Source organism: Phallusia mammillata, chromosome 8, assembly GCF_965637545.1.
Source record: "Phallusia mammillata chromosome 8, kaPhaMamm4.hap1.1, whole genome shotgun sequence".
Classification (NCBI taxonomy): domain Eukaryota; kingdom Metazoa; phylum Chordata; class Ascidiacea; order Phlebobranchia; family Ascidiidae; genus Phallusia; species Phallusia mammillata.
In genome coordinates, this window is record NC_137259.1 from 14,817,763 (window position 1) to 14,843,508 (window position 25,746).

General features: G+C 37.8%; 3 protein-coding genes, 1 long non-coding RNA gene and 1 other non-coding gene across 7 annotated transcripts in view; 4 read left to right on the top strand and 1 right to left on the bottom strand.

Annotated features, from left to right (window-relative positions):
* Positions 1-212: 212 nt before the first annotated feature.
* On the top strand, positions 213-6,159 carry LOC145204754 (uncharacterized). Its single transcript, XM_080077349.1, has one exon. The coding sequence runs from the start codon at positions 220-222 to the stop codon at positions 5,488-5,490; it is 5,271 nt and encodes a 1,756-aa protein (XP_079933475.1). The 5' UTR covers positions 213-219; the 3' UTR covers positions 5,491-6,159.
* Positions 6,160-7,692: 1,533 nt separating this feature from the next.
* On the top strand, positions 7,693-7,833 carry LOC145205725 (U4 spliceosomal RNA). The gene has a single exon (XR_013853708.1). It is a non-coding gene; the product is annotated as a U4 spliceosomal RNA (small nuclear RNA).
* Positions 7,834-10,091: 2,258 nt separating this feature from the next.
* Positions 10,092-12,951, top strand: LOC145204933 (uncharacterized). The gene is made up of 2 exons (XM_080077547.1): positions 10,092-10,423; positions 11,076-12,951. The coding sequence occupies exons 1-2, from the start codon at positions 10,303-10,305 to the stop codon at positions 11,333-11,335; spliced, it is 381 nt and encodes a 126-aa protein (XP_079933673.1). The 5' UTR covers positions 10,092-10,302; the 3' UTR covers positions 11,336-12,951.
* Positions 12,952-13,333: 382 nt separating this feature from the next.
* Positions 13,334-15,302, top strand: LOC145204784 (uncharacterized). 2 transcript variants are annotated; one of them, XR_013853529.1, is made up of 4 exons: positions 13,334-13,464; positions 13,544-13,612; positions 13,697-13,766; positions 13,885-15,302. It is a non-coding gene; the product is annotated as an uncharacterized LOC145204784 (long non-coding RNA). The 2 variants fall into 2 exon arrangements; XR_013853530.1 differs by having other exon boundaries at positions 13,334-13,428.
* A 5,166-nt stretch (positions 15,303-20,468) lies between these two features.
* LOC145203669 (medium-chain acyl-CoA ligase ACSF2, mitochondrial-like) overlaps positions 20,469-25,746 on the bottom strand; it is a 39,377-nt gene continuing 34,099 nt past the window's right edge. For both annotated transcript variants that reach the window (XM_080075924.1, XM_080075923.1), the window contains exons 10-15: positions 24,936-25,043; positions 24,052-24,200; positions 23,374-23,515; positions 22,546-22,656; positions 22,080-22,148; positions 20,469-21,563 (exon numbers count right to left, since the gene is read on the bottom strand). In XM_080075924.1, coding sequence (XP_079932050.1) covers positions 21,510-21,563; positions 22,080-22,148; positions 22,546-22,656; positions 23,374-23,515; positions 24,052-24,200; positions 24,936-25,043 — 633 coding nt within the window. In that variant the 3' untranslated portion in view covers positions 20,469-21,509. The remainder of the gene's footprint in view (positions 21,564-22,079; positions 22,149-22,545; positions 22,657-23,373; positions 23,516-24,051; positions 24,201-24,935; positions 25,044-25,746) is intronic.

Sequence of the window (25,746 nt, forward strand, 5' to 3'; positions counted from 1 at the left end):
GCCAGAGATGGAAAGTTCAGTCAGGTTTTGTCCAATCAGCTGGATAACAAGCTCCGAGAAGATTTGGAACGCATGAAGAAGATTCGTGCTCACAGGGGTCTTCGTGTTCGCGGTCAACACACCAAAACCACCGGACGACGTGGTCGCACTGTCGGTGTGTCTAAGAAGAAGTAAACAATGACCTTCTTTCACTGAAAAATTGCCGCAACCTTACAAATTATGCGGCAGGAAAAAAAACCGACATGTCGGTTTATGCCACAACAAAATGCAAATGGACATGTTTATGGTCCTTCTAACGTTTACCCTGTTTCACCACTCTATCCAAGCTACACTGAACCAAGTGTTTCTTACCCCACTCCCAACTGTAATAACCCTCCTGTTACCAATTACCCACCTGTGCCCATTCCTACCTACCCCCTACCCACTGTACCTAGTGCTCAAACCAACCCTCGTCAAGAAAGTAAGACAGATTCCAATTTTCTAAAAGCCATGGAAACAATTACAAAATCTATTAACAATGGGTTTTCAATGCCCAAAATCAGCATGCCTAAATTTAATGGTGATCCATTAAAGTATACTGAGTTTATGAAGAAGTTTGATGCAAACATAGCTAGCCAGCATGAGCAAGACGAATTCAAGCTGTTGTACCTTACTGAAATGTGTGAAGGAAAGGCCAAGGATCTTATATCAACTTGTGGTCTAATGAAGAACCCCAGTGAAGGATACGCAGATGCAAGAAACAAGCTTTATCAGCATTTTGGTCAACGGCATATTGTAATCAGTGCTCACATCAACAACCTAATAAATGGTCCAACAATCAAACCAAATGACATTGAAGGTCTTGGTGTACTATATCGGCAAATGCAAAACACACTGAATATATGCCAAGACTTGAATTCGTTGTCAGATGCTAATAACCAAGTATACCTTGGAAAGGTGTTTAACAGGCTTCCATACCATATGCATGTTGAATATGCAAACAAATGTACCAATTTGTATAGAGAAGGAAAATCGCCAGACTTTCGGCACATGACTGAATTTGTAGTTAACAAAGACATTGGCTGCAATACATTTTATGGCAAGTTGCTGGCTGAAACGAAGACGCCAGCTACAAAACCAAACCGTACAACAAAAATTGGAGCATTTTCAACTGTGGCTTCTGTTGAAACAAGTTCTACCATCAAGGAGAAAACTGGGACTTCAGTTGTATCCCCAGTTACAAGAAGACAGCCAGAAGTATGTGCTGACTGTAATAGCAATCACCCACTATGGAAATGTTTACAGTTTAAAGCAAGAACTGTGCAAAAGAGAGCTGAACTTGTCAAAAGGCAGAACCTTTGCTTTAATTGTTTGGGTTCTAATCATTTTATTGCTGAGTGCAAAAGTGAAAGAAGATGTCAAGTTGAAAACTGTAATGGAAAGCACCACACACTGTTGCACCGACAGAAAAGCTATCATCAAAGGGATGAAATACCAGGCCCTAGCAGGTTAAGTGGGGCCGGAGCCAACTGGGTAGAAAGAAGAACAAACACATTGCAGCAGAACCCCACTGGGGCCGGAGTTGACATCACTTCCGGTGGAATATCATGCAATCTACCAGCCAAAGCAAAGGTTAGACTTAGAGTTGTCCCTGTATGTGTGTGGACAAATGATAAGAGTAAGTTCATTAATACTCATGCATTCCTTGATGAAGGATCAAATCATTCTCTTTGCACTCTAATTCTTATGCAAAAACTAAGGACAAATGGAACTGGGAAAAGGTTCTCAGTGTCTACTGTCAACGGACAGCGCCAATATTATGGTGTTCATGTAAAGCTTCATGTTCAGGGGATTGGTGAAAATACCCCATACTTTCTTCATGATGTGTTGGCAATTCCTAAATTGCCAGATGTTAAAAGAAGCATCCCAATTCAAAGTGAAGTTAGTCATCATCATCACCTTAATTCAATTCATTTCCCCCAGTTGTCACATAATGATGTGGACTTGCTGATTGGGGCTGACATGATGGAACTGCACATCCAAAGGGAGACTGTAGTTGGAGAACCACGATCACCTCTTGCAATTCGGACTGGTCTTGGATGGGCTTTATTTGGGCCAGACTGCAAATCATTAAGTGATGATCAAGTAAAAATAAATTTCACTCACTGTACTGACACCATACAAAATCAATTTCAAAGAATGTATGATAGTGACTTTCAAGACCTCAGTTCACATGACAAGTTACACCATTCTATTGATGACAGAAGAGCATTACAAATAATGCAGGATTCTATTAAAATGGTAAATGGGCATTACGAAGTTGCTTTACCATGGAAGTCAGAAGAAGCTAAGCTGCCATACAACCGTTTAATGGCAGAAAGGAGGCTTACTTACCTCAAGAAAAGATTTATTAAAGATGAAGAGCTTTTTGGGAAATACTGTTGTAAAATAAAGGAGCTTTTGGACTGTGGATTTGCAAAAAGAGCACCTCATGTTAAAACCCAAGGAAGAACATGGTATATTCCACACCATTCTACTGGTCAGAAGTTTAGAGTAGTATTCGATTGTGCTGCAAAGTTCCAAGAAGTTTCACTCAATGATCAGCTTCTTCAAGGGCCTGATCACACTAACAAACTGGTTGGTGTACTTCTCCACTTTCGTCAAGAAAGAATAGCTATTGTTGCAGATATTAAAGGGATGTTTCACCAGGTCAGGGTCAACCCAAAGGATCACGATGCACTATGCTTTCTTTGGTGGCCAAATAATGATATGACACAACCACCTGTTGACTTTCAAATGGTAGTACACATGTTTGGTGCTACCTCTTCACCTAGTTGTGCTGGATTCGCCTTGCTACAAGTTGCCAAAGATAATCTACTTCAAGCTGATGAGACCACTTTGCAAACTATCAAACACAATTTCTATGTTGATGACTGCTTGAAGTCAGTAGCTACACCTGATGAAGCTATAAAGCTTGTAAAAAATCTTGCTGACCTACTTCACTGTGGTGGATCTCATTTAACAAAATACCTCAGCAATGATCGAGATGTTATAGCCTCAGTGCCTGAAGTTGACAGAGCCAGGGCCACTTTAAATCTTGATTTGGATGAAATGCCCGTTGAACGTGCTCTTGGCGTCCAGTGGAATACTTCTAGTAATCAATTTGAAGTTCAAGTGAACATTAAACCTAAGTCAGCCACCCGACGTGGTATACTGTCTATGTTGAGTCAAATATATGACCCATTGGGCTTTGTGCAGCCATTTATGCTTCCGATCAAGAGGCTCATGCAAGACTTGTGGGATCATGATTTAGGATGGGATGACCAGATTATAGATCATCATTTAAAGGTTTGGAATCAATGGTTGCAACTTTTACCCAATCTGGAGACTGTGTCAATTTCAAGATGTTTAAAGCCTTTGCATGCAGAAGTGAAGATATATCAAGTGCATTGTTTTTGTGATGCCAGTAATGTAGGATATGGAGCCGTGTGTTATCTCCGTTCAAAGGATCATTTGGGCAAAATATGTTGTTCATTTCTGATGGGTAAAGCAAGAGTTACCCCCAAAAAGCCAGTGACAGTTCCAAGGTTGGAATTAACTGCTGCTGTTATTGGTGTGAAGTTGACCCAATTAATAAAAGAAGAATTGGAATACAAAATTGATGATACAATCTACTGGACAGATTCAACCACAGTGTTGCAGTACATTAGAAATAAAAGTGCTCGTTTCCAAACATTTGTCGCCAATCGGCTATGTATGATACAAGACGCCTCACATTGCAGTCAGTGGAGACATGTGCCAACAGAGAAAAATCCTGCCGATATTGCCTCCCGTGGTTTAATGCCTGACAAAGTAAAACAAGCTGCAATGTGGTTTAAAGGACCAGCCTTTTTGCATGAAGATGAGAAGCACTGGCCTTTCAGACCTGCTTCTTTGCCTGCTCTGGGTGATGATGATCCTGAATTAAAGAAAAGTTCAAAGATTTTTGCTTCAATTGTGGAAAAGGAAACCAATCCAATGCAATTACTTATTGATTACTTCTCTCAGTGGAACAAGCTTCAAACTAGTGTAGCTTGGTTTTGTCGATTTAAGCAGTACTTGCACTGGAAACATACTGGGCAATCCAAGCCAGTCTCTGGCAATCTAGTGCCAAAAGAATTACACAAAGCAACCACAGACATTGTCAAGTTTGTGCAGTATCAGGAGTATGGATCTGAGCTCAACAAAGTTAATGATTTGCAATCAAAGGCTCAAATGACGAATTTATATAAGTTAAGAAATATTCACAAGCTTAATCCTGTCATGATCGATGGAATATTATGTGTCGGTGGGCGCCTGCAAAAGTCTAATTTGTCAAATGATGCTAAACATCCAATTCTGCTACCATATACATCACATGTTACTCACCTAATCATTGATGCCTTCCATAAAAAGAGTGGACACAGTGGAACACTTCACGTACTTGCAAGAATTAGAGAGCATTTCTGGATCATAAAGGGCCATTCAGCTGTTCGCCAGGTGTTAAGAAGATGTACAAAGTGTCGGCAATACAATGCAAAGATTGGAGTACAGTTAATGGCACCTCTGCCCTCATCAAGGTTAACTCCTGGGCATCCACCATTTTACCACACTGGTCTGGATTATATGGGCCCAATTCTGGTTAAAGTTGGTCGCAGCCAGGCAAAAAGATATGGCTGTATCTTCACATGCATGGCTACTCTAGCAGTGCATATCGAGATAGCCTACTCATTGGATACCTCCTCCTTCTTACAGGTTTTTCGCAGATTTGTCAATCGACGAGGATATCCCCAACACCTGTACAGCGATAATGGTTCCAACTTTGTGGGTGCTGAGCGAGAGCTACAAAGTGCACTGAACCAATGGAACCAGTTGCAGATCCACAACCACTGCTGTCAGCATGGAACAGAGTGGCACTTCAACCCACCTGCCTCTAGTCACCAAGGAGGAGTGTGGGAGAGAATCATTCGATCGGTTCGCAAGATTCTAAGAGGTCTAGCAGGGGAAAGGACTTTGAGTGATGAGTCACTTCATACATTTATGGTGGAAGTTGAGAGAATCCTCAATGACCGTCCACTCACTTCCTTGAGTGATGATCCAAGAGATTTGGATGCCCTGTCACCAAACTCTTTACTGATTAGAAGACTACAACCTGGTCTTCCACCTGGACATTTTGTGAAAGCAGATGGTTATCGGAAATCCTGGAAACATGTCCAGTTTCTGGCAGATGCTTTCTGGAAGAGATGGTTGAAGGAATACCTGCCTCTATTGCAGCTCAGACAAAAATGGCTGCAACCACAACGCAACTTCAAGAAGGGTGATCTCGTGCTGATGGTCGATGAGAACAATCCACGTGGAGCCTGGCCAAAGGCGCTGATTGAGGAGACATTTCCGGATGGCGAAGGAGTTGTTCGAAGAGTTCGAATTCGCACAGCGAATTCTTCCTACCTGAGGGACATTCGTAAAATATGCTTGCTGGAGGAAGCTGCCTGATAGCAGCTTTGATATGTGAATGTCTGTTGCATCTTGACCCCATTATGTTGTAAATAATTTCATTTGTTCAATTATTGGGGCCGGTATGTTGTGGTCAAGATGCAGTAAAGCGTGTCAATATCGATTTCTATTAGTTGTGGCGTGGTGATTGTCGTGTCTCGTGTCGTTTACCGTACGTTTTACACGAGGCAGCTTACATTTATTGCGTAATTCCTTTTTGTGACAGTTTTGCAGTGCATAGGACTGTTAATTAGTATTGTATAGGGTTTATTCTTGTAAAGGTAGTTGTGTGTAAGGTAACTACAGTGGATTAGAGTGTACTAGTTGATGTATAGATAATTTAAATATGTGTGATAATCTGACCATGCTAGTCGTGTATACCTTTTATTCTTTTCTCGTGTTAGTAGCTTAACTAAACTCTCTATTTTGTATTCTATTTGAATAAGACACTAAGCAATGTAAATCTGTGTGGGAGCTGCTAACGCAGAAATCTGTTCTGCTCTGTTGTAGACTGTTCTGATCTGTTTCTGTCATCAATCTGTTCTGTACTGAATGTTTTGTACCAACTGATCTGACCTGACTGACTGTACTAATCTGTACTGTTATGAACTGTCCAGTTTCGTTGTACTGTGGTACTCTGTATTGGAATACAGCCTTCGTTTTATTGTTGCAACGTATCAGTGTGACAGAAAGCATTTGGCGGTGCAAGTAACCCACACAGTGGCCAGTTAGAAAGCTAGCTGGGACGTGGAATCAGAACCAAAGGGTTTCGTATTCTACACAACCTAACTAAATCAAACCATTTTCGTTTTTACTTAAATAAACTTCAAAACATTTAAACGATGTCTGCTGTATCTGACTAAGCTGAATCATCCAAAGACTTAGCATGTAAAATATATTCAGTAGCTGCGCAGTGATTACAGCACAAGCAACGCTTATAATACTATGTTTCTGACGTTTCTTTTTGGCACTAATAAGCAGTTTGCACCAAGTTTTCTTAAGTCGCGTTCGTGTGTGGCAACGAAAAAACGATATGCGTGGTTGACACATGAAAAAAATGTTATTTTGCGCATTTTTATGAGTCAAACAATTTCAACTGGCTGAACTTTTTTGCAAGGGGCATAAACCTGTTTGTTTTTTTCAACAGCAAAACGTTTAACTCTCAGATTTGTGGGTTAAACAACACAACATAAATCAATTAAGTTATTGCAGTTGCATCATGCATAGTTGCAAGTTAACCGTTTAATTGAGTATCAGATTGGTAATTTATTGGTTTTGTGTATTATGTTAATGTGCTATTTTAATAGGATCTTAACAATGACCACGTTCTTCTGGGCCTGTTTGGGTTGCTGCAATTTTGTCACATGTCTATAAGCTGCATGCAATTTAGCTGATTTAGGACTGAGTATTGTTTATCATTCGTTAACACTGGTCGTCAACTATGATTAACGATTAACAGAATTTTTAGCTCTTCCGGCAGTTTTTTTTATTGTAAATAAATATGATTAACGATGAAGGTCGTATACGTTGCCGATGCTAAATAAGGCCTGAAACCCTTTTCCCTTCTTTGCAATGGTTTCTTGAATGTTCTCTATCGCAGTTCTCTTTGACGGCATGAAATCTTTGCATTTGCAATATCAAGTTACACTTATTCTTCGTTTTGTAGTCATTTATGCTTGTGCCCGTTTTAAAAGATATTTTTAAGTATAAGCAATATTTGAAAAGATGAAATTAAATAGCTGCGATGTAATAATTACAGTGCGATTAAATTTTTAAGGTAAAATTGATGTAATGGAATTGTTGCTATAAAACTGCAACGATAAATTGTCTGTTATAAAATTTCCACGAAAAACATGCTGAAATAAAACTTTCACAACTAAATCACTGCGACGAAATTCCGATTCCACGATGAAATTCCTACTGCAAAACTGCTGCGATGGAATTCCGACGATAAAACTGTTGCGATGAAAATTGTGGGTTTTTTAATCGGTAAACATATCCATCCAATTATTCATTCAATCCCTTTCGGCGGCGTTAGCTATAAAAGCCAGTGTTGTGCTTTTGCGGGAACATAATAAGCAAAACAGGCCCTGGGGCAATCTCAACGATTTTAACGATTTTGTAACGTTCACTTCCAACCAGACACCACAAACACAAGTGTAGTGGAAAAATAAGGACCCGCGGGTCTGGCGCTGTTTGGTCAGCTTTGCGCAGAGGCGATATCGTAGTCAATGAGGATTTTCCGAGACGCGATTATTGCTAGTTGAAAACTATACCCAATACCCCGCCCTGTCGACGTGCAAAACCGTCGGCTGTGGCAATTTCTGAAGAGTTTTACGGAACTCTATTTTACGCATTTAATTTTTTGCAGGTAGCAGCACAGATTCTTCTTTTACTGATAATAAAGACTGTAGCCTATGTCGTCGCATAAAAAATTCTAGCTTTTCTAACATAAGCATTACACATAAAACAGTCTAACAAACATGTCTTTTTTGACCAACTTATCTTTTTTCGGTAGGAGCCAGAAAGCGGCAAAAACTGTTTGAAACAGGAATATTCCGGCGAAAACCTAAATAAATAAATTAGTAAAGAGTACTTAAGTTTTGCCATTTCAATGAGCGATTATTGGTCTTTCTAATTGAGTTTATTTGGTATTAATCTTTTTGATAAACTATTTTTTTATATTTGCATTGTGCACCAAAAATGCTTAAATGATGTTGTTGTTTAAAAACTCTTCGAAAAGATAAAATATCAACAATACGTGAAAAGACGGAACAATTAATGGAAGAGTTACAGAACAATATATCGGAAGTTAACCAGTAAGTTGGTAAGATTTAATTTAAAAGCTTCGACATTTTTTTAAATAAACATTATGTTGTGTTTTATTCAATGAATTTAGTATGATTCTGATCGTTTAGATCCAAACCAGTGTAGTTGTATTTCTGCAGACAAAAACATTAATTGAAAGGGATTTTTTCTTGTTTGTCATTAAAGCGTGTACATTGTCGACATCCCAAATTAGGTAAATGGAACATTTTTTTATTCGTTTTTTGCAGGTGACAAAAAGTACATGTACTCTAGAAAACAGTCATACTGTTTTTTTTTCAAATTTGCGTTGATAAAAAAACAAAGTATAGTGATTCTGCCTTTTTAAGTCCAAAGAATCACGAGAGTTTAAAACACTGGTGACAAAACGGCTGCTGTCGTCAAGCGTGACCTCACTCGATGATAGACTTCAGGCAGGCAAGAAGGTGAGGCTGATGAACATTTTCTGATATTTTTTGTCTGTAAAATTTTTGAAGCTTTTAAATTTGCTTTACTCGGACTTTGTGTTGTGACTGCAAAATCATTTTTTGTGCTATTTTTTATTGTTAGTGGATAAAGCTTCGTGAAAAATGCATACGACCTATCCTTTTTATTAATGCTACATCCTTATCTCGCACTATTTTTTTAGTTATTTTTTCTTTCCATGCATGTTGTGTAGAATGTAGATGTCAATAGCTTGAAACTCGTGTCCTACCAGTGGGTAGATATCTATTTAGTTATTCGAGGCCAACTGTGTTGCGTACAGACCTTGACAGACATCCGTGCCGGAATAGATCAATCAAGAGCAACGCTGGACGAAGTTGAATTGGAACTTTCTCATGCCAGGAAAGAGGTTGAAGAATCCCAACAACAGAAAGCAGTAATTAATAAATAGGTAACTTTAATTCAAAGATGCACATTTTTTCCAAAAATTGCATAGTGATATCATATCACTGATATGTTTTTAATTATTCTGTAAATAGCTAGTTTGATCGAGACGCCTTTCTCTTTTGTGTTGTTATGTAACTTGCGCATTTGCAAGTTACTGTTATGTCTAAAAATCCTAATTTGAGATAAAATAACAAATGGTTTGTTTATTTAACCATTAGGTGGGTTTTCGCGGCATTATTGCAGTTTCAAACTGCTTGAAGCCGGTTTCTGCTCTTACCGAACCTCCAAACCGGATTTGGAAATCAAAAATTTTAACCCGATTTTCGAAAAAAAAACTCTATTTTTTGGATTTACGGGGCCAAAAATTGGAAGAAAAATCCGGTTTTCGGTGGATTTTCGCCGGAATATTCCAGTTTTAAACCGGTTTAAACTGGTTTCTGCCTCCTACGGAACCTCCAAATCTACAGGTTTAAACCGGATTTGGAAATCAACAATTTTGACCCGATTTTCGAAAAAAAACAAGGGCCTTTCCATTTTTTCGATTTTTAGGGTCAAAAATTGAAGAAAAATCCGGTTTTCGGTAGGCTTTCGCCGGAATATTCCTGTTTAAAACTGGTTAGAGCCGGGTTCTGCCTTCTACCGAACCTCCAAACCAGTTTAAACTAGATTTGGAAGTCAACAATTTTGACCCGATTTTCCAAAAAAAAAACAAGGGCCTTTCCATTTTTTCGATTTTCGGGGACAAGAATTGGAAGAAAAATCCCAAAATCCTTTGATTGAACAAGATCAGTAAGTTGTATGTGTGAAATATATTTCATGAAACTGATTTTGAACCATGGATTTTACTGTCTATTGGTCTTAGTGCTTTATTTTTTCCATTTTTATATTCGAGCGACTGTATTAAATATAACCCCTCTACCATCAACTTGTTTTGGTATATAACACGTGTAATCGAATTTGGTCAATTTATATGATGCAATGTCAGCAGCGGGAGAAATTGGTATTTTATGATCTTAAAACTAACAACATGAACTTTTTGTTGGTTTCTTATTTCAAAATAAATCACCAAAAGTCGCCCCCCGATTGTTTTACGCATCACATCAGCAATTGATACGCATGACTAGGCACAACCAATCAGCGATCTTCAAGTTTTTTTCCCGTGCCAAAGTCCTTCCTGACAAAGTCATTTGTCTCGTGTTGTTTGCGGTGTGCGGAGGTGGAAACATCAAGCTACAAGGTAAATCCAACTTAATGATTTTATCACTTAATAGAAAGTATTGTGATGATAATATTATGCATGAAATTATTGGAAACTATGTGTAAACACTTTATATTCGTGGGGCTTTAAGTTGTTATGTTCCAAGTTTATGCTGTTTTAAAAAATTTGTACTATGAAAATTTAGATAGTTAACGTTAAGGGCGTTATTTATAAATCAGTTCCTTTCTTGTCATGAAGTTACAAACCGAAGTTCATAATGTTGAAAAACATGCGGTTGTTTGAACCAAAGTGTAATCATTTTATCTGTGTATAAATTCTTGCAGATAGTAGTTCTGTCGCATATTTTATCTAAATCATAAATATGTAAATTGAGAAACTAGATAAAGGCATTATTTGTGAATCATTCCTTCTTTGTTATGCTGGGTTTACAAACCTAACTCAATCAGAAACTATAAAAGCTAGATAAACAGTTCCTGGCACTATAGGCAGTCGCAACGCGCTTTAGGCATTGTGACGTCACACATGCAGGTGCGCTTTTTGTAATCGGCGCCGATTCTGAAACCTGCAACGCGCGTTTATGCTCAGTCTTTGGCTTCAACTGTATTGTAGATTTATAATCACAATTGGTAGCACAGTGTACACTATACTTAACATGTTACTTTGTTTGCAGAATCAGATTCTACTCTACGAACCCGTCAACCTTCATTCATCGCCATTTTCTTCAACTTCAATTATCAATTTGTATGTAAACATAGGAGTCTGTCGTGGGTCAACCGGGATTGTGGAACTGTTAGGCCTAACTTAGATTATCTGGCGCTAGGGTTGAGTGACCTATTCTTTGTTCGAGGTGGACCCGTAAAGGAAGTCTTCCTCGGTCAAAGAATGGCCCAAGTCGATAGGAGTGCTACCATTTCAGCAAGTTGGCGCTAGGGCTAGAGTTACAGGGGCACTCGTTAACTAAGGTTAGGTTAGGTAACGTAGGTGGGGTACGTTTGGGATTCGCGCGCCACCTAGGGACTTTAGCTTAGATCGAGTACTAGTTAGGTGTGGCGCGTTGCTAAATGGTTTTAGCTAAAATAAGGTGCGCATAGAAACACGGTCTGGGCATGGCCTCCACCGCATTGCATTGGCCGCGGTGTAGGCAGGACCTAGTACGGACACAGCTACTTTCAATGAAGACCCAGGCTCGTGGGTCCGAGGAGGCCGGCATAGCATATAGCCCGAAAAGTCCTGTGAGTCACCCTGGTAGGGCGCAAACTGTTGTTAAATGTTTTCCCCAGCCCTGCGTTTGCCTAAAATGCTTGGGTCCTTGTGGGGGGTCTCGAAGGCCAGGGGCAGTGATACAGTGTTGAGTTATACGCCAAACGTCACTGTCTCTTTCAAAATACCTCTGCGCTTATGCTAACTGTAAAATTAGGGACGTTGTGGATTTTTTTCGGTTTTGACCAGCTTGTATTATCCATGCTTGTACATCCGTTTCAAAGTTTTCTTCACTAAGAAGAGGCTGCGAATTGGATATCAAACGTGTGATTTAATAACTCATGCTATTCGCCATATAGTTTTACAATAACGAAAGTTTTTGCCGAATACAAAGCCCTATTTCCCCATTTTGCTGGTCATACCTATTTTTTTGTGTGGATTTAAGTTTATTTATTACATATATATACTTCAGTTTCGTTTTCCTGCTTGACCCGGCCATCCAGTCATTTTGGGGCGATGGCGTTTTGGGTGGTTGAAAACACGACAGACTCACTTTCTACTTTTCTAGGCTAATTTGCGGCGGTTGTAGGCAGGCAATTAGTTGAGGCAAGCTTGTGTACTTTTACGTCGGCCGCGCAGGGACGATGGCGGTTCCAGCGTTTTTTCAGATCCTTATCCTACGAATCAGACGAACAATCTGTTTGCGCAGAAGATATACGACAATTTCCACCGTTTCTTTGGCAATTAATTGTCGAGATTAGTATTTTTTCAACCAAAACTGCAACTACATTTGTCTGTCGTTTTCCCTCTTTCATCAACAAAACTGTGCGAGTTCACTTTTTCTATCCTTTTACTTCTGATTAGGTAGATCAGTTCTTGGGGGGTGTTGTGCCTTTTACATCAGCCGACAGTTTCTTCATGTTATTGTTGTGTGCTGTTTATCGCCCGTCGCTCGCTCTAACCGCGCGATCCGCCATCGTCAAGAGATAGAACGTAAAACAGTTTAGTTGTCAGGTTTTGCTGTTGTTCCCTTCCAAGTCAACTGACATTAAATTGTAAGTTTCTTGTTTTTTTCTCATTAACTTTTAGAATCTAATTGTGTTTTTGTTTTTCAGAATTGGAGTCAAAATATTAATTTTGTATGTATTAAAAATATGGAAAAATGTGAAAACTACTTCTGCAAAACCGTTCAATGCAGTTCATAATTTAGCAGGTATTCTGAAATTTGTGTTGCTATTAACCTCCTGTTTTTGTCTTACAGCAAATAACCTTTTACATTTTTTACAGGTTTAAACTTGCTCTGTTTTTGTTTTTCAGGTACCGAAATCTTTTTCAAATTAATCTAAATTTTCTAACACTCTGTTTTTTTTTTTCAGGTTTTGGATTTCTATAAACATATTTATTTTAAATCTTTGAATAAACTTAACCTTTGACTTGTTTTGTTTTTCAGATTTAGGTTTCACCTTTCAAAAATTGTAAAAAACTGTTTGCTGTTTTGCAGATGATAGGAAAACAATCATTTTAGTGAAAATTTATGTTTTCTATACAGGTTTTAACAAACTTTGTTTTGTTCACAGATTTAATGTTTTTAGGGATTGCAAGTTAAAATAAACAACAAACAACATAAGCAAATTTGTGTTTAGCCTGTTAGACCGTTTTGTTATACAGGTTTTCAGGATTTTATTTATTTTGAAGGTTTAACCTTTTTTATTCTTTTGCAGGTTTAACCAAACTTTGTTTTGTTCACAGATTTAAGGTTTTTAGGGATTGAAAGTTAAAAGAAACACCATTTTAAGACTGTCACAGACTCTTCTGTTTTACAGGTTATCTTTAGTATTTAATGTTTTTCTCTTTTGCAGGTATACCACATTTTGTTTCTGTTTTTCAGCTTCCTAAGGCTTTAGTAGGTTTAGAAAATTAGGTTTTCTCTTTTTACAGATTCTACTTGACGTTTACCTGCTGAAACAGAACAATAAGGAAAAAAAAACGCTTTTTTCAAAATCAAATGTAAGTATGCCGACGTTTGTTATTACTTGCTCTTCCGCCCCTGATACCTAAACACGTGATTAAAAAAATTGATTTGTTTTTCAGATGCTGAACCCTTGCATTACGTCATAGGTCGAGCAAGAAGACGAAGACAATATTTTATAAAACGCAAAAGGTAAGCAAAACGTGCAAGTTAATTAGATGGTGTAAATAAACATTAAATTTTTTTTCTGTCTGCATAGGCCGAATTTTCGTTATTTGTTCAGTGTTTATAACTAACTTATGTTTTTCAGAGGCCGTCCCCACTCCACTGGTGTCCGACGAACGGCAGCTTTAGCGCGGGAATTCCCCCTGACGCCATCACCGTCGTTCTGGAAGCATCCAACACAGCATTGTATTTCTTCATCGCAACTTCCTTCGTCACTGTGACGAAAATAACGTCACATCATCAACGTTCCGAACAAGCATTTCATCTGGTGTTTTTTTCTGGTGTACAAGTTACGTCACTATAGTGATATATGGCGTAAAAAGGTGACGTCACGGTACAATATACTGTTGAGTTGCTCTTCTCCTACGTCACAATGACATATATTTCTGACGTCATGTGCATGCAGCCGGTTGCGAAACTGCTCAATAATTTTGACTAAACAGTACAAGATTTTATTGCTTGTTCACACGAAATCCTGTAAACACTAACACATACTTGTTACATATTCATGTAGTTGTTTATGCATTTTGTGCACAAAATGTTTTATGATGTGCGTTTTATTTGTTACTAGAAACATGAATAATTAGGTATTGAAAAATATCTTATTTAAGCTTGCCTTAATCCGTGTTAACAGACATTTCAGTGTTATGCAACGTTTATGTATACTTTAAATATTTTATGTTAATTTAAAATGGTTTCGTATTGACTGTTGTAATTCACCAATACTGCAGTGTCTAATTTTTGCTTAGACTAATAATGTTTAATGTTATTGTGCATAGGCAAACATTGCATGTTTTAACATTTGCATTTGTGCATGTTTTTTTATAGTTCTTATTTTCTGTTTATATTGCAATCATGGTTCCGCTTGAGGCGCTAGGTAGTTATATGCACAACATATCTGGTTTAGAAATCATTTTATTAATTTGCCAACTGTTGATTACTGTAAAGTTTGCTGCAAACCATCGCTGTGACGTAAACGATCTATAAACTATCGTTGTAATTGATTTAACCGAATGCAAAAGTAAAATGGCGCTCTATAACTTCAAGCTGTAGCACGTTCATGCTTTACACCGAACAGTTGCTGTCTTAAATGTTTTGTATACCTCTGTATAACTGTATATCTGTGGTGTCCTATGTTGTCTTTCATCAATCAATTACTTGTAAAGTTTGCTAGTCCCAAAGCTTTACCTTTGTATGGTAACTATGTCGTAATTTTGTGTTTGAAATATTTTAACAAAACCAATGTCAATATTAAAGTAACACAAGTCATGCTATGTTAATATATCCCGGGTGTGAATTAAACGATGGCAACATTTGTTCACTCTTAGTCAAGCAAATATTCATGTCTGCGTTCTATGTACTTATAAAAGTGTTGAATTTTAGTTGCGCCCACTTGCTAGTTCAAATACTCTTTATTGCATAGCCTATGCACCTGTAATTGTTTATTATTTATTGCTTTGTTTTTATATCATGACAACATGAATACAAGTGAAAACCAGGTTTTATTATTCTGTTTATTGGGACCGTGCAATACAGTTCGTATGGAGATAAATTTCAGGGGAGGGAGCCACGACAGAGTTTCAAGTTGGATCCGGTTTTAGTTTGAATACAACATTTCTCTTGGGTTTGACTTCAAATAAGTTGAAACTGGCATCGTAATTTCACCTCGGTAAATATGAATTTCGGTACTAATTTGGGCATTTTAAACAAGTTGGGGTGAGGGTTTGGTAGTGGGCATGTATGTATGTGTTCAGGCTAGCGTTTTCGTCCGTTAACACCTTGAAGCCTGTTTCTGTGAAACTCTTAAATTGAAAGCATATTTTAGGTAGCAAAAGTTTGTCTTCGTTGCAAAATCATGGTCGGGAGGGGGGCAACATGTAAGCTATTGCAACAATGCAAATAGGTTTAGATCATCTATTGTAAAACAGGAGAGACAAGAAATAAAACACCAGGCATAAAAGTTATTCGAAACCATGTAGTGTAATTTTGGGCATTAAAGTTTGGTGATTTTTGATGCTATTTTGACACATTAATAAATCATCAATATCTGCATCATACGTATCTTATTTAGACAGAAAATGTCGCCAAAGTGTATTACAGCAAATTGCATTTATTTTGTGAAACAATAATATTACCAACAATTGTACCCTCCAATATTTTACGATCCATTTAACGTTGCGCAGCTATTTCCGGCTTAGTGATTGTTTTAGTGCAATTGTGTCGCTATGATGTCTCTCAACAAGCGAAATAAACTCTCAATATACATCACACATCACATATTCTCAATATACAGCACATATTTCAAAGATTCTGTTGTGGTCTTCACTTTTCTGTACGCGCCAAATAATGTCAAATTCACAATGCTCAGTGGGGCACTTTTCTGTACGCGCAAATAATGTCAAAATTCACAATGCTTAGTGGTGGTAAAGTTCTCTAAGGTCAATTTGAACATCTTCATTCAATTGCGACCGATATTCGTTGCTTTTAAATCGTTATTAACCTTATGTATACATATATCCAAATGGTATATCCAAATATATTGCTTTTTAGGCACATAATCTTTTTCAGTAAATACTGTCAGGGGTCGAAAAATCCGGTTTTGGGTGGGTTTTCGTGGGAATATTCCAGTTTCAAACCGGTTATGACCGGTTTCTGCCTCCTACCGAACCTCCAAACAGGTTTAAACCAGTTTCTAAAATCGAAAATTTTGACCCGATTTTTGAAAAAACCCTAAGGCTATAGCCTTTCCGTATTTTCGATTTTTGGGGGTCAAAAAATCGATGAAAAATCCGGTTTTGGGTGGGTTTTCGTGGGAATATTCCAGTTTCAAACCGGTTGTGACCGGTTTCTGCCTCCTACCGAACCTCCAAACAGGTTTAAACCAGTTTCTAAAATCGAAAATTTTGACCCGATTTTTGAAAAAAACCTAAGGCTAGCCTTTCCGTTTTTTCGATTTTTGGGGGTCACAAAATTGAAGAAAAGTCCGGTTTTGGGTGGGTTTTCGTGGGAATATTCCAGTTTCAAACCGGTGATGACCGGTTTCTGCCTCCTACCGAACCTCCAAACCGGTTTAAACCAGTTTCTAAAATAGCAAATTTTGACCCGATTTTTGAAAAAAACCTGAGGCTTTAGTCTTTCCGTTTTTTCGTTTTTGGGGGGTCAAAAAAATCGATAAAAAATCCGGTTTTGGGTGGGTTTTCATGGGAAGATGCAAGTTTCAAACCGGTTTTGACCGGTTTCTGCCTCCTGCCGAACCTCCAAACCGGTTTAAACCAGTTTCTAAAATGGAAAATTTTGACCCGATTTTTGAAAAAACCCTAAGTCTATGACCTTTCCGTATTTTCGATTTTTGAGGGTCAAAAAATTGAAGAAAAATCCGGTTTTCGGTGGGTTTTTGCGAGAATATTCCGGTTTCAAACCGGTTATGGCCGGTTTCTGCCTCCTGCCGATCCCCCAAACCAGTTTCTAAAATCGAAAATTTTGACCCTACTTTTTAAAAAACCCTAAGCCTATAGCCTTTCCGTTTTTTCGATTTTTGGGGGTCAAAAAATCGAAGAAAAATTCGGTTTTGGGTGGGTTTTCGTGGGAATATTCCAGTTTCAAACCGGTTATGACCGGTTTCTGCCTCCTACCGAACCTCCAAACCGGTTTAAACCAGTTTCTAAAATCGAAAATTTTGACCCGATTTTTGAAAAAAACCTAAGTCTATGACCTTTCCGTATTTTCGATTTTTGAGGGTCAAAAAATCGAAGAAAAATCCGGTTTTCGGTGGATTTTGCGAGAATATTCCGGTTTCAAACCGGTTATAGCCGGTTTCTGCCTCCTGCCGATCCCCCAAACCAGTTTCTAAAATCGAAAATTTTGACCCTACTTTTAAAAAAAACCTGAGGCTATAGCCTTTCCGTATTTTCGATTTTTGGGGGTCAAAAAATCGATGAAAAATCCGGTTTTGGGTGGGTTTTCGTGGGAACATTCCAGTTTCAAACCGGTTATGACCGGTTTCTGCCTCCTACCGAACCTCCAAACAGGTTTAAACAAGTGTTTAAAATCGAAAATTTTAACCCGATTTTTGAAAAAACCCTAAGCCTATAGCCTTTCCGTTTTTCTCGATTTTTGGGGGTCAAAAAATCGATGAAAAATCCGGTTTTGGGTGGGTTTTCGTGGGAATATTCCAGTTTCAAACCGGTTATGACTGGTTTCTGCCTCCTACCGAACCTCCAAACCTGTTTAAATCAGTTTCTAAAATCGAAAATTTTGACCCGATTTTTGAAAAAAACCTAAGGCTATAGCCTTTCCGTATTTTCGATTTTTGGGGGTAAAAAAATCGATGAAAAATCCGGTTTTGGGTGGGTTTTCGTGGGAATATTCCAGTTTCAAACCGGTTATGACCGGTTTCTGCCTCCTACCGAACCTCCAAACAGGTTTAAACCAGTTTTAAAAATCGAAAATTTTAACCCGATTTTTGAAAAAACCTAAGGCTAGCCTTTCCGTTTTTTCGATTTTTGGGGGTCACAAAATTGAAGAAAAGTCCGGTTTTGGGTGGGTTTTCGTGGGAATATTCCAGTTTCAAACCGGTGATGACCGGTTTCTGCCTCCTACCGAACCTCCAAACAGGTTTAAACCAGTTTTAAAAATCGAAAATTTTGACCCGATTTTTGAAAAAACCTAAGGCTAGCCTTTCCGTATTTTCGATTTTTGGGGGTCAAAAAATCGATGAAAAATCCGGTTTTGGGTGGGTTTTCGTGGGAATATTCCAGTTTCAAACCGGTTATGACCGGTTTCTGCCTCCTACCGAACCTCCAAACAGGTTTAAACCAGTTTTAAAAATCGAAAATTTTAACCCGATTTTTGAAAAAACCTAAGGCTAGCCTTTCCGTATTTTCGATTTTTGGGGGTCAAAAAATCGATGAAAAATCCGGTTTTGGGTGGGTTTTCGTGGGAATATTCCAGTTTCAAACCGGTTATGACTGGTTTCTGCCTCCTACCGAACCTCCAAACCTGTTTAAACCAGTTTCTAAAATCGAAAATTTTGACCCGATTTTTGAAAAAAACCTAAGGCTATAGCCTTTCCGTATTTTCGATTTTTGGGGGTCAAAAAATCGATGAAAAATCCGGTTTTGGGTGGGTTTTCGTGGGAATATTCCAGTTTCAAACCGGTTATGACCGGTTTCTGCCTCCTACCGAACCTCCAAACAGGTTTAAACCAGTTTTAAAAATCGAAAATTTTAACCCGATTTTTGAAAAAACCTAAGGCTAGCCTTTCCGTTTTTTCGATTTTTGGGGGTCACAAAATTGAAGAAAAGTCCGGTTTTGGGTGGGTTTTCGTGGGAATATTCCAGTTTCAAACCGGTGATGACCGGTTTCTGCCTCCTACCGAACCTCCAAACCGGTTTAAACCAGTTTCTAAAATAGCAAATTTTGACCCGATTTTTGAAAAAAACCTGAGGCTTTAGTCTTTCCGTTTTTTCGTTTTTTGGGGGTCAAAAAAATCGATAAAAAATCCGGTTTTGGGTGGGTTTTCATGGGAAGATGCCAGTTTCAAACCGGTTTTGACCGGTTTCTGCCTCCTGCCGAACCTCCAAACCGGTTTAAACCAGTTTCAAAAATGGAAAAATTCGACCCGATGTTTGAAAAAAACCTAAGGCTATAGCCTTTCCGTTTTTTCGATTTTTGGGGGTCACAAAATTGAAGAAAAGTCCGGTTTTGGGTGGGTTTTCGTGGGAATATTCCAGTTTCAAACCGGTTATGACCGGTTTCTGCCTCCTACCGAACCTCCAAACCGGTTTAAACCAGTTTCTAAAATGGAAAATTTTGACTCGATTTTCGAAAAAACCCTAAGGCTTTTTCGGAAGGAGGCAGAAACTGGATCTAATCCGTTTGGTACTGGAATATTCCGACGAAAACATACCGAAAACCGGATTTTGCTTTAATTTTCTGACGTATTTAATAACCATTTTCTTCTGTTATTATTCTGCAAACGAACTTCGCTTTTCTTATTTTTATTAGTTCTAATTAATCAAATGATGTACAACACGTAAATCATATAATATTATTGAATTATGACGTTATTATTTTTATATTATCGTGCTTTTAACCAGGGAGTCTAATTAAAACTGAACCTGCAAACCTGTTTATTTTATTAAACCCGAACCGAACCTGAATCGCTAATTACCATTTCCTAAAAACCCCAACGAGTTGAACCTTTATTTTGTTTTGCGTTGCACTCGAACCAGTAAAAGTGCAGTTTGTATATTTTTTGTCAAAAAAAAACACAGATGAATACGTGAGAAGCGCTATAGGGCGTGTCAAAAATGACGAATTAAAAGGTGTTTCGCCGTGCACATTCAAAATTCTTTAGAGGTTAAAAAGGCCATGTGGATGATGGGTAAAAGTAGAATTAAACAAAAGGGGATTTGAACCGGTTTAAAAGTGCCAACCTGTTCCGGAACAAAACCCGAACCCGAAAAAATACGTTTTTTAAAACCTGAACCGAACCCCTAAAATCAAAACAAAGTAAACCAAACCGAACCTGAACTTATATGACAATCGGTTCGACTCCCTGCTTTAAGCACGTTTCTAATTTGTGAAGTCGCTCGTAGTCTTTTCTAACCTGTATTTTGACGATGGTGTCGGAAAAGATTAAAACTAATGAAAATGTAAACACTCGTATCCAAGCCGGCCAAAGTCTATGATTCAAGTAATATGTTGCAGCACCAAAAATGTACTGATACGCACAAATCGACAACAACAGTTTGCAATAGAATAAAAATTACACAGGTTAGGGCGCAAGTAATAAAAGTAACAGAAATTAACTGATGTGAAGATGTCTTAATTGTTAATAACGCTTGTGGTGCAACAACTATTACACATCTTAAATTTTGAAGATTTTGAACGTACTCGGAAAAAATCAGTATTATCGACATTTCGAAATTCTACCAATTGGATTTTTCGTTTGTCAGAGGATAAAACAATAACGTGTACAAATTTAATACAACATAAGTTAAATGAGCCAAAAGTGGAAACAATTCTTCGGTTAAGCAGAGAAAAACACCGAACGACAACAAAATATTAAAAACAAAAGCAATAAGGTTTAGCAAACACCGCGATTTAAATTACGCATATAATTGCAAAAAATTATCACGACATGATTTATAAAATGTATACAGAAGTTTAGGGTTGCTGCATAAGCAAGCAGAAAAATAAAAAATTAAAAAAAATGTTATAATTCCCTTTCAGCTTAAAGAGCACTTTAATACTTCAGAAATGATTTGTAAAAAAGGAGCGCATATTTGTTTTACTTTCGTTTTATATGCAAAAATATATTACATTTTCGGGGTTAAATGCAATTAATTAAAAAGCGTAATAATCAAACTTTTTGATACCCCCAAATAAGTCACAATGCTAAAACAGGACACCAGTTGCATATTAACAAACCAATAGCTTTAATTTGGCCTTCATTGATTTGCATAGCGTAATTAGGACCGTTGGTATACACGGCTGTACACCATAACTTGGCGGTTTTTCGCCACGTTTTTAGAGGTTTTTCGTAAAAAGCAATTTCGACCGTACTGTCAACACAGATTAACAGTACTACTAATTTGTACATCACACTATTTTGCACGATTAATTATGTAACGTGATAACACAAGTAATTTGTTACTGCGCATAATTAAAATGAGCAAAATTGTTGATTAAAAAAGGAAAAGATTGTTATTCTAGGCCCAGCTCTTTGGCATATTCTTTTCTCATGACGAACTTTTGGACCTGAAAAAACAGCAACAGCACGTTTTTGATTCGTTTTACCAACGTATCAACCATCAACTTATACATCACTGGACAAATGGGTTGGAAATTTAAGTGCACCGCCACTGTATGTGTGTTTACCAATCTGTATACGATGTCAAAAATACTGGTAAGCAGGGTCAGGTATTTCGGGTCGGATTCGGGCTCAGTTTTGGACCTGAATTCACATTCAGGATTCACTGCGCAGAAGTTTCATCAACATTTGAGCCTAAGTCAGGTTTGGGTAGCAAGTTTAGGCCCACATGCAACTGTGACTGGAACAATTCCTAATTTTATCACTGGCTTAAGACGGCTGAAAAGGACAGTTGTGCGTTGATGTTAAGTAAAATCCATAAGATGAGTTTACATATTGGATGTAATGTGTTTTTAAAATGACACAGCGGATACGCGAAACGATAAAAAGCGGTTTCACGACATAAAAAAATATTAGTTCGTTGAACAGTATCCTTTCGCAGAACTCCTTACTACAGGTCTTACCTTTCGTGTTACTGTGATCGGATATTCTTCCACAAATTTAATGTACTTCGGTATCTTGAAATGAGAAATCTGAAATTAAATCGCACAATTTTAAACAATCCTATGACGCAGCAAATTGAATTTACGTAAACGTTTGATTTGTTCCTGATCAGTTACAATACAAATAGAGCGTCCTGGAGTCTTAAACGTTTCAGGAAGTTTGCCCCTTATCCCTTAGGGCTCATTTCATTCTTTGTGCTAAATTTCCAATTTCCTTACAGAATACCAACTACTCGAAGGTCAATTTCAATGTTGCCGGAAAAGATCTGACACACCAAATGAATCACTCGTACTTGATACAAGCAAATTGAGGATGCATTCAGACGTAGTAACGACTTTCGCCTTACAATTCAGAATGCCAAAGTAGTTCTTTGCTTCGGCTATTCTAGTTTGGTAACAACAACAAACGTCTCGACACTACACGTACATTTCCTTTGCAAAAGTCCCTAATTTCCTGTTCAGTGGCGAATTCTCCTTGCTTAAGTTTGATCCATGCTCCGATTTCTTCACCAAGGCGCTTGTCAGGCAAGCCAATGACCTTCAAAAATGTTATAATTTGTTACTTTGTTTCGACCGTTGTTGCTTTTTATCTTCAATATTTTGTAACAATCAATGTGTACTTGACAAACTAAACTCGGACAGACATTAATAGGTTTTTCTCTGTGAGTTATCGCCCCAGACTAAAGAGTTAAAGACATAATTTCTCAATGCTTTGTAAGTGATGGGGTAAAATTACTTATTTAATATCGACACCAAAAATTTTCCCTTGTGTGGAATTAATGTAGGTTTACTGTCACTTAAACCAAAGCCTTGGTTTAATGGTAAGAAATATGTAAGGTATTTTAACAACGAACTGGGACACTTCGAATTCGTGTAATTAAACCGTCATTTTAATTCAAAGGGGAACAATTATTGCTTGAAATCATACTTAGTATTCCATACATTAAAAAATATTTTCATATTATATATACAGTAAACCTAGGTTAATCCAGATTTTCGACTAATTCGGACATTTTTTTGGTCAAAATGGGTCATTACCCGAGGTTTACTGTATTTTACAAAGCGTTTGTTACTGTAAAATCTCGGTCTTAAACACAAAAACAAACCAATTAGAATACCTAGGCTAATTTTGAGCTTTTGAAATTAAAACGGCAGTTTGATCAACCAAAATTGATTACATGTACTAATGAAAATCAATAAACTATTTAAAGTCAAACTAAAACTGGTTTGTAAATGTTCAAAAGAGTCTTCTGACCTGCACATCATCCACTTTCGGATGAGTGTGAATAAAATCCTCCACCTCTGTTGGATAAACATTTTCTCCACCCCTGATGATCATGTCTTTAATCCTTCCTATCACTTTAATGTATCCGTCCTCGTCCATTTGACTAATGTCTCTGCAAGATTGGATAATAATTTGTTAGGTGATTTTTTTGTTGTCAAATTTTCCTGCAGTTCTTGTGGTTTGAATTGCATAGAATTAACTGCTCAAATGTTATGACATTCACCAAATGTCGCATTCGGTATAAGTTTTAAATTTTCTTATATTTATCTATAGGGCTCTTCCCGTCCTAGCATGTTTTGATATTTTAAAGCAGGTGTCCGCAAACTATTATTGGCCGACTTCGTTTAAAGTCTGGCATTGAAGATGACCTTTAATAAAATATCCAGTAATCTTGTAACGGCGATGTACTGCAACTACAAGCCATTTTATTATGGTTAAATTGTTTCCACCTTTCTTTAATAAGTAGTAAATAACACCACCATTGGGTCCGCTCCACATGATGTATTGTTTGACAAGGTTGTATAAATTAACGCAAAAACTGTTTCTCTTATTTGTACATGTAAAAAAGCAACGGTTTACATTTTTCCAAATTAGGTAGCATGCAGGATACAAATTAATAACTCTTGGGTTACGGGGAATCCGACTCACCCCGTCCTGTACCAACCACTTTCGTCAATCGATGCTGCGGTCTGTTCCTCGTTACCCCAGTACTTCAGCATGACACAATAACCACGTGACATTATCTCACCAGGTTCGTTAACGGGGACGATTTTGCCCTCGGGATCCACAAGCTTGTTCTGAATCCAAGCGCAAAGTTTCAGCAAACCCGTTCATTTAGGAAAACAATACGTGATTGTGTAAATTATAAGGTGTAGGTGTTAGGGCTAATCGAAAAACTATACAACCGAAAAGTTATTACACGTTACGAAAGTCTCAAACATTATACGCCTTAAAAAGTACTAATAAATTTAAAGGATTTTTCTTATTCATTCAAAAAGAAAAGCAGTGTGACTTAATACCTTTAAGTACCTTACATTAGGTCTTCCCTCTGTGCATGTCAGTTGCTAGTTTACGCACTTGATTAGAGACAGGGTAGTAAAGATGTGTTAATACGCGAAAGCATTTATTATTCTACAAGTACAAAACGAATCTTTTGTTGAAATAGTAATACATACGAATCCGGTTAATTGCATAACCATTTTGCCGAACCTAACAATGCGCTTTTATCAATTAAATTATGCGACTTTATCGTACGCGATGATCCGTATTCGTCTGTATGCATATTTTACTATAAATCCCACCAAGTAGTCCGAAGTAAAAATATTACAACCAAATTATTCAGAAACTTACAACAACATTAGATTATCCCAAATCTGCTTAAGAGACAAAACCTAACCGAAAATTTATGGCTTTAAGACTCGATTTAAAACCCCTCTTTTGCTGGATGGGACTCGAAAAAGGTCAAGTTCAAAAGAAATAACTCGAAAGAACTCGATTCAAGCATCCGACAGGAGGTATTAAAACTCGCTTACTTCAGTATGGGGTAGAGTTGATCCGACCGTTGCAAGTCGTTTCTCTGGTGGGTCGTCTCGGAACGACAACGAAGTTACTGGGCTTGTTTCGGTCGATCCGTAAGCTATCTAAACAAGAAGAAAAAAAGAATCCACATTATTTGTCACATTACATAGGAAGGTTAAACCATTTAGGAACAAGATCAGGAAGTAGAAACATTAGTTTTTTGGACATTTGAAAAAAATTAATGCCCTACATTGGCCTTAGGAAAAATGCCACCTGTAGTGCGGTTTTTTTTTTTGAGTTAAAAGTCAAAATAGCATATGTCACTATTAGTAAGCAGAACATTCAACAAAGGCCTAAAGTAGGCGTGCACTGCCTTTTCGCTATGACGGCCGCACCACAGGTCTCTTATTTTGCCGGCCGCCAAGTGTCTCCATATTTTTCGTTTATATATAACTCATTTAAAGAATGTATCTTATAATATTTCAACTGTTTGTTTGCTTTCACAAAACAAGCTTGCAAAACGTCCGACGCGTACGGCTAGTGAGCCGATAATATGTGTTTCCAACAAAATGCAGTCAAACTAGTTTTTTAAAGCCATATGTTCAGCAAATTTTTTTTATTCAACTCACGGCCGCCATTATATATGTTTATCCCTGGACTAAAGGTATAAGGCAAAGTACGTCTTGCACGGTCTAGCGCACAAAATAGAAAATGAATATACTTTGTCTTAACCCAGTGGTTCCCAACCAGGGCCCATGGCCCCCCAGGGGGGCCACGAGCTGTGTTCCGGGGGGCCACGGGTGTAGATTCACTAGAAACACCCAC